Source organism: Drosophila ananassae (genome assembly GCF_017639315.1).
Source record: "Drosophila ananassae strain 14024-0371.13 chromosome 4 unlocalized genomic scaffold, ASM1763931v2 tig00000073, whole genome shotgun sequence".
In the NCBI taxonomy this organism is placed as follows: domain Eukaryota; kingdom Metazoa; phylum Arthropoda; class Insecta; order Diptera; family Drosophilidae; genus Drosophila; species Drosophila ananassae.
In genome coordinates this window covers 1,083,896-1,092,688 of record NW_025319042.1, presented here as the reverse complement: position 1 = coordinate 1,092,688, position 8,793 = coordinate 1,083,896, and the positions used below count along the sequence as shown (strand labels likewise).

Here is an 8,793-nt window from a genome sequence, read left to right as displayed (position 1 = left end):
ATATTATGTTCTTCTTGTTTTTTTCTTCTTCTTTCGGTCTCTCTTAATGCACGGTCCAGAGAACCAGTGATTTTATCTGCATACAAAATTACTCTACCTTCAGCATTACGCGCAGCACGACCGATCGTTTGAATTAATGAAGTTTCCGATCGCAAAAATCCTTCTTTATCAGCATCCAAAATTGCAACCAACCCACACTCTGGAATATCAAGACCTTCCCTCAGCAAGTTAACACCTACTAAAACATCGATTTCTTTAGATCTCAATTTGTATATAATTTCTATTCTCTCCAGCGCAGCAATATCAGAATGCAAATAACTCACTTTCATATTCAATTCACTCATATATTCAGCTAAATTTTCAGCCATTTTTTTCGTCAATGTAGTGATTAAAACACAAAATCCCTTCCCTATTGTCACTTGTGCCTCATGAATTACATCATCAATTTGACTCTCTATTGGTTTCACAATGCAGATTGGGTCTGTAAGCCCTGTTGGACGGATAACTTGCTCTATAAATACATTATTGGTCTTTGCCAACTCATACTTTCCTGGAGTGGCTGAAATGTAAACAGTCTGCGGCCTAACTCCCTCCCACTCTTCAAATTTTAATGGACGATTATCAAAAGCGGAAGGGAGCCTGAAGCCATAGTCAATCAATTTCTTTTTACGCGCCTCATTACCGCTGTACATCGCACCAACCTGAGGAACGGTGACATGACTCTCATCAACAAATAAAATTACGTCTTTGGGTAAATATTCAAACAAAGTAGGCGGTGGATCCCCAGCTTCCATTCCATAGAGATAACGCGAATAATTTTCAATACCTTTACATATTCCTGTTGTTCTCATCATTTCGATATCAAAATTAGTGCGTTGCTCGAGGCGCTTTGCTTCAACAATCTTATTTTGCGAGTAGTAATAATCCAAGCGTTCATGCAGCTCTTTTTTGACTAGTTCAATTGCCTGCAACAAAGCCTCACGCGGGGTTATGTAATAGCTATTTGGAAAAATGGTGATTTTATTTACGCCTTTGGTAACATTGCCCGTTATAGCATCAACTTCAGAAATTTCTTCTATTTCATCGCCAAATAACGATAAACGCCAAGCTTTATTTTCATAATGGGAAGGAAATATATCAACAATATCGCCGCGCACTCTGAAATATCCTCTCTCAAACCTGGCATCAGAGCGCTTGTATTGAAGATCAGTTAAGTTGCTCAGGAAATCATTAATACGAATTTTATTTCCAACACTAAGCGGTATGATCATGCTGCGGTAGCTCTCAGGCGAACCAAGACCGTATATGCAGGAAACACTGGCAACTACGATCGTATCCCTGCGCTCCAAAAGGGAGCAGACGGTGGAATAACGCAGCATCTCAATTCTTTCGTTAATTGCAGAATCTTTTTCGATATAAGTATCAGTTTGTGGTAAATAGGCTTCAGGTTGATAATAATCATAATAAGAAATGAAGTATTCAACAGCATTATGGGGAAACAATCCTTTCATTTCCTCATAAAGCTGTGCTGCTAAAGTTTTATTGTGTGCCATAATTAATGCAGACCTGTTTGTCCTTGCAATAACATTTGCCATAGTAAAAGTTTTCCCAGAACCAGTAACTCCAAGCAAAACCTGATCTCTTTTATTGCTATTTAGCCCTGCAATTAAGCTATCGATTGCCTGTGGTTGATCCCCAGCCGGTTGAAAATGTGTAGCGATTTGAAATTCCATAGACTTTACTTACTATCTTTGATTCATTGTATAGTAAACACTATATTGCTTTTAAGATAAGTTGTATAGCTATCGTAAAGCCATAAAACATTAACCAACAATGTCATGCAAGTAGCTGACACTGGAATCTTGTTTCAATGTTAAACAAAATACCATAGAATTCAAGAAGACAATTCCTAAAAAATCCCTACATCCAAAAAAAGGCAAAATGCTGCTTGAATAAGCTAAATTTTTTTAGATGCAAAAACAATAAAACATAGTTGATACTAAAGTTATAGTACTCCTATGACAACGTTACAAAAATTAAGGAAATAGGATAGCTCTGATCAATTGGAATAGTATTTTCAGGTACCGGTGGTCAATATGACATTTTTAAAATAAAGATTTAGAACCTGTTTAAAATCTTCTCAATAGAAGAGAAATGAAGGAAAGAACGACCATTTGTAGGCTAGTGTTAAGTTTTCGCTCGCAATTTTTCCACAATCGTCTGCATTTTTCTAACCAAGCGAAAGATCGCTCTACAACCCATCTTTGTGGCAATACAGCAAAGGAATGTAATTCACTTCGTTTTATTACTTCTACAGTTGCTCCAATAATCGTTTTTATTTGAGTTGCAAAATTTTCTCCTGTATAACCTGCATCGACCAGTATATTTTTAACTTCCGAGAGGTTTTCTTTTGCGCTTTCAACCATTCTCACAGCACTGCTAACCCCAGTTGTAAATTAGAAAAAATAGAAAAGGTAAGGAAATAGGGTAAACTCCGAGGTATTTGATATTCATTCCTAAAATAGGAGGTTACCAATGAAAGAAAAAGTAACAGAAATCTTTTGTATAGTCGATGATTTTTGCAATACAGTCGATGAAAATTTTGCAGAAAAACTTCTACCAAGTGGCAAAAAACCAACCAGGACGCCAGAGATTACGCATTCAGAGATTTTTACCATAATATTGCTATATCAAGTGCGACAATTTTAAAATTTTCTATGTGCATTATTTGAAATGATTATACGAATCAGCGTTTCCAAAATTGCCATCCTATAGTAGGTTTATCAGGCTAAAATCGCGGGTTTTATGGTATTTAGCGCTCTTAATGCAATGGTTTTGCGAACAGTCAAAAGTGACAGGGATTTCGTACATAATCTATCGCTGTTTGCCATCCAAAAAGGACCTCGAGAAACAAAGTTTTCAAAGGGTTGGCAAAGATTGGAAAGACTACTTATGGGTGGTTTTTCGGTACATCTAGTAATCAATGAAACTGGCGAAATTCAAGGGGTTACGGTGATAAAAGGCAACGTTGATACCTGTGCCAAATTTAACTAAGAAATTGACTGGATTATTGTTTGGAGATAAAGGATATATCAAAAAAGATCTTTTTCACGAATTATTCGATAGAGGGTTAAAGCTTGTAACCAGTATAAAAAAGGGTATGAAAAACTCATTAATGGCGCTAAATGAGAAGATTTTGTTAAGAAAAAGATCGATTATTGAGACAGTTTTTGGCTCTCTGAAAAACAAATTTGAGATTGAGCATACTCGCCACAGATCACCGATAAATTTTTTGCTACACATTTTTTCTACGCTTGTTTCATATTCCATGCAGCCGCTGCATTTCTAAGCTTTACTTCGTTGGCTAATCCGCAACTGGGGTATATAGGGTTGACACCAAGGCAATATTCTTCTGGAAAAGTTGATCGGCATGGCAGCATATCAAAGATGGGACCAGCGGAATGTAGAAGTATGTTATATGAAGCTGCACAAACAATGCTTACAGTTACCAAGAGGACATTTAAATTAAAAAACTGGGGTTGCGAAGAAAAAAGGAATGAAAAAAGCAATTGTAGCAGTAGCAAGAAAATTAGCTGTAATTATGCATAGGATGTTGGTTGATAAAACAGAATTTTATTATCAATAAACATCAAAAGAGCATAGGACAATAATTTTATTGAAAATAAAGATAGCAATGCCGATGGAAGGGACAAGCAAGAACTTAGTTAGACTTCGTGGTAAACATGTTGCCGTCCACTTCCGCCTAACAAGTATAATGCGGCTTGACAAGTTTATTGTCATCTCAGACCGCGGAGAGAACCATATGCTACTTTTAACTTACGTGGAATTACCAAGGATTATGGAGAAGATATGCTGTTTTGATTTGTGTGAAAATTATTGTTGACTTATGTGCAATTAGAGAACCTAAGTCACTTTAGCTATATATAAAAGGTTTAAGTGGTTGTATTGATGTATCTTTGTATTAAAAAACACCCAATAAGCAGAGTTGTAAGTGGAATAAACCACAAAATGTAAGTGCTAGATTTTATAGGCGGTACGATTATAATTGAATTGCCGTAAGAATTTTTTAACTCTGAGATTATCTCTTCATCTGTGTATCCATCATTGATTTTTTTACGAATTGCTTCTCGCATATCATACGCGATCTGAGATCCAGATTCAGACAATGATTCGCCAGAACATATTGGACACCTTATTATTTCAAATAAACTGGTTGCTCGTTTTTCCATGCTTTTATCTCTGAGTTTATTATCCAGAGTAAAAGCGTTTACGCCTGAGTGAAATATCAATATGAAAAGTAAACTAACTACTGCTCTCATCCTTGGTTAATTGGGTTATTTTACCAAGTTGGTTCATAAAATCAGTAGTGGATAACTTTCCAATAAAGCTTGACCCTACATCATCATCGTACTTTATTGAAAATTGAATGCCATCATCAGTTGTTTTTTCTGATAAGGAAGACATTAATTTTTCAAACACATCCGAAGTTTTTGAGTCACCAATCATAAACGAGATTAATTCTTTATAATTTGATATAGCCACGTTGATTTTGTCTTTAAATGAAGACGTAACCAAATTATAATTTTGCACTCCACCATCTGCAGCAAGAGAAAAATTATTACTTTGAATTAAAAATTTCTCTATGTTGAAATTAACTCTGGAAGCTGAGATGTGGTTTACAAATTCGTAATCAAATTTAGTGTCGATACTAAGGTAATTTTCAGGACTTGCAGTATTTTTATACCGATAAGTATAAAAATCAAATCCTAGTTTAGTATTTCCACTTGGTTCTTTATCGAGATGAAATTGAATGTAATTACTTTTATCATTCACTTCAGTTATAACACTTTGCTGATTTTCTGAAACATCACATTTTAATCCATAATCTTCGTAACGAAGTGTATCTATATAGTCTATCACGGTACTATTTTTGTTGAATCGCAATGAAGATGGTAAATCGTTTAGTCTAACAACAAAGTGGCTGCTATCGTTTGTGTGGCATTTTATATTCTTTTTCTCATCATCATGAACAGCAATGTTGACTTCATTGCTTGGTATGTAGATATATACTGATTTATCAAACAATCTATTTTTTATCAATAAAGCATCAGATGAGATGGTTAATTGCTCATTGGAAAATTTTGGGTTTGTCACACGGAAAATTAGGTTAGAAGGAAATCCACTAAAATCATGTGAAATATCAAATTTTTCGTCGTTAATGTATAGTATTGTTTCAGCTAAAAGATTTTTTACCTTACATGCAGAAAAATACCAAAAACCACTATACGCTACAGGAATAAACAAAAGTAAAGAGATGATAATATAGATAAAAATCTTACGCATGATTCCCCTATTTATCTAATGATATGTTTCTTGTACCCCTTGGTATGGTTACACACAAGCCGTCGATATCTTTTGTGATTTTTATTTGGCATCCAAGCCTCGACGTCTCTGTTAAGCCGAAAGCTAGGTCTAACATATCATTTTCCTCATCAGATATAGGGTTATGTATTTCTACAGCATTATAAAACTTTGGATCAACAATTACATGGCATGTAGAGCAAGCAAGAGAACCTTCACATGCACCTTCAAGCAGATCTGGATCACTTCTGTGGGCTAAATTGAGCAGAGTTTCTCCCTCTGCAGCTTCATAGCTTTTCTTACTCCCATCAGGTAAAATAAAAGTAACAGATGGCATATTATTCCTATTAAAATCCTTACTAATTTCTTTATATCCTACAGGTAATAACTAATATTTGCAAACTCTTTACAATTCCAGTACCTATATTTCTTGTTATCCAAGTAGCTCTTTGTTGTCATCCGAGTAGCTGACACTGGTTCCTTTATGACGGCAGTGCCCTCTTCTTGTCATCCCAGTGCCCTGATTACTTGGATCCAGAAAAAAGAATGGTGTCATGCAAGTAGCCTCCTTCTCCTGTCATCCGAGTAGCTGACACTGGGATGACACCCCACTTAACCGTCATACTGCCGCGGTATCTCTTAGCCGCTAACAAGCAGCGGGATGACGATTGTCGTTTAGCCATAAATATTAAGAAATTTACCAAATGAAAAAAAGGCAAAAGAATCCCCGTGGTTGGCTAATTACTTACATTATACTTTCAAGTATGGCGTTTTTTTATTCTAAACGTTTAATAACCGCGATTCAGTTGCTTTTAAGCCGCAACTAATCTAAATTATAAACATTAAGAAATTTACTAAACAGAAAAAAAGGCAAAAGAAACCCTAGGGTAGCTAATTATTCACTATCCATTTTTTAAGTTGGCGTTTTTTAATGTTTTAAATGCTTTATAAGCGTATCTCAGCTTGTGTAGGTAAAAACCTAGAAATTTGATAAAGACATAAGGTGCACATAGTGCAAAAAATTAAACATGAGACGCCAGATACGTGAGTTTTTTTGTCATTTAATCTGTACAGAGAAGACAAATAAATAGCTTCAGTTTCATGATAAGGAGGCTGGCGGAGTTTGTCAAGGAAGTTTTTTGTTTCTATTGAATGACAGTTGTAACCTACGAAAGAAGTCTGTTGTAATTTGTACGATATCTTTATAAAATGGTTCGCATAAGTTATCTAGCAGTGCAACTAAACAAATACAAAAATCAAAACGTCGCGGTTTTTGGTCTTGGTAAAACTGGTTTATCCGCCATTAACGCTCTAACAAAGAGTGGTGCAAGAATATATGCATGGGATGATCATGAAGAGCAAATAGCAAATGCAAAAATGATGTATAAAAAATGTAATTTTATTCATCCCAAGGAATACAATTGGCATGAGATCAGTGCATTGGTTTTAAGCCCTGGAGTGCCAACAGAGCCACATTGGATAGTAAAACTTGCAAGGAGATTTGATTGCAAAATAAAATCAGACATTGAGCTATTTCTTGAAGCTAAAACTACGAACCAGAAGGTAATAGGCGTCACAGGAACAAATGGTAAATCAACCACTACATCACTAATAGGGCACATATTAAAATCTGCAGGGAAAAAAGTAGCTATTGGTGGAAATTTAGGCGTTCCTGTTTTGGATCTAGAAAGAGATGCAGAAATTTATGTAATCGAACTCTCCTCTTTTCAATTGGAGTTGATGAATGAAATTAACGTGGACATTTCAGCACTGCTCAATATTACACCAGATCACATAGATAGGCATGGAAGTATGGAGAACTACATAGCAACTAAATTAAAACTGATAAACGGTAGTGAGGTTGCCGTAATAGGATGTGACAATGAGATTACTGCTGATATATTCAACAAATTCACTGGAGACAAAATTCCAATCTCAGTAACATATTCCCCGATGTCATTCCAGCGCGTGACGCTGGAATCCAGAAAAGAAAAACCATTGCCAACTACTCAGATGACAGAGGGTGGTGCAAGAGATCTAATATCATTGGCAGGTAACAATTTGCTTGATTATAGTGAACAGATTACTGGTATAGATCGAAATTATCTGGATCCCAGTGTCAGCTACTTGGATGACAAAAGGGGCACTGGGATCCAGAAGATCTCGTTAAAACTAGAGAATCATAGCTTATCAGTAAGCGACGTGAAAATAAACCTAATATCCAACGCAGAAAACATAGCAGCCACATATGCCGTATGTAAGGTACTTGGAGTAGATAGCAACACTATTATCAATGGAATCAAGTCCTTTTCAGGACTGAGGCATAGGAATGAACTGCTTGGCAAAATAAGAAATGTGTTTTTCGTGAACGATAGCAAAGCAACTAATGCAAAATCGAGCGAAAAGGCGATCTTATCTTATGAAAACATAAATTGGATCGCTGGTGGAAGAAGCAAAAAAGGTGGAATAGAATCATTAAGCAAGCATTTTACAAGGGTTAGAAAAGCTTTTCTTATTGGAGAATCAACCGAAGCTTTTGCAAATGTTATGGAGAATAAAGTAGATTATGTTAAATGTTGCAATCTAGAAGATGCATTCAGATTGGCTTTTGAAGAGGCCTTAAATAGCGCAGAAGAAGTAACAATATTACTTTCTCCCGCGTGTGCTTCTTTTGATCAATGGAAAAATTTCGAGGAACGTGGTGAAGCATTTTGTAGAATGTTTGAAAATCTCAGGTACAATCACACATGCTGTTTAGTATGATGTTGCGTGGAACAAAAGTTAATAATAGATAAGCTAATTAGGGTTATTCCATTTGAAGGGATAAGCGATGAAACCCTATTAAAGGTGTGCACTGACCTTAATCTAGCTAATAGCTTTTGCAAATTTCAGAATGGAATATATAGCGCTTTGGAGCACATAGCAGAGGACTTAAATAGCTCAATGGAAGCTGAACTAAGGAATTCTAATTTAGAAGATATAAAAGTGCGAGAGCGAGTAAAGTTAGCTATTCAAATACGCCTTTCAAACTACGCTAAGCTACCGAATTATAGAGAACTTTTAAAAAATGTTTTATCATTCTCCGTATCACCAAAAAATACATATTTTTCTAGTAAACTTTTATATAGAACTATTAGCGCGATTTGGTATGGCATTTATGATCAATCAACAGATTTTAACTACTATACAAAAAGAGCAATATTAGCTGGAGTGTACTTAAGTACGATACTTTTTTTTATCAATGATTATTCAGAAGATTTTGCGGATACTTTATCGTTTCTTGATAACCGTATCAACAATGTCATGACATTTCAAAAATTCAAAACTCGCTTAAAAGGAATCATAGGAAATTTCTTATAAGCTATTGATTGTTGGTAGAAAAGTACTTGAGCACGATCCTGAAAAGGTTTG

General features: G+C 35.4%; 1 protein-coding gene across 1 annotated transcript; it reads left to right on the top strand.

Moving 5' to 3' along the window:
* Positions 1 to 6,519: 6,519 nt before the first annotated feature.
* Positions 6,520 to 8,217, top strand: LOC123257888 (UDP-N-acetylmuramoylalanine--D-glutamate ligase). The gene has a single exon (XM_044717857.1). It carries the CDS (start codon positions 6,592 to 6,594, stop codon positions 8,143 to 8,145), a length of 1,554 nt encoding a protein of 517 aa, XP_044573792.1. The 5' UTR covers positions 6,520 to 6,591; the 3' UTR covers positions 8,146 to 8,217.
* Positions 8,218 to 8,793: the final 576 nt, after the last annotated feature.

What these genes read in the sequence shown, in the direction of transcription:
- LOC123257888 (XM_044717857.1), top strand. Translation starts at nt 6,592, where the DNA reads ATGGTTCGCATAAGTTATCTAGCAGTGCAACTAAACAAATACAAAAAT.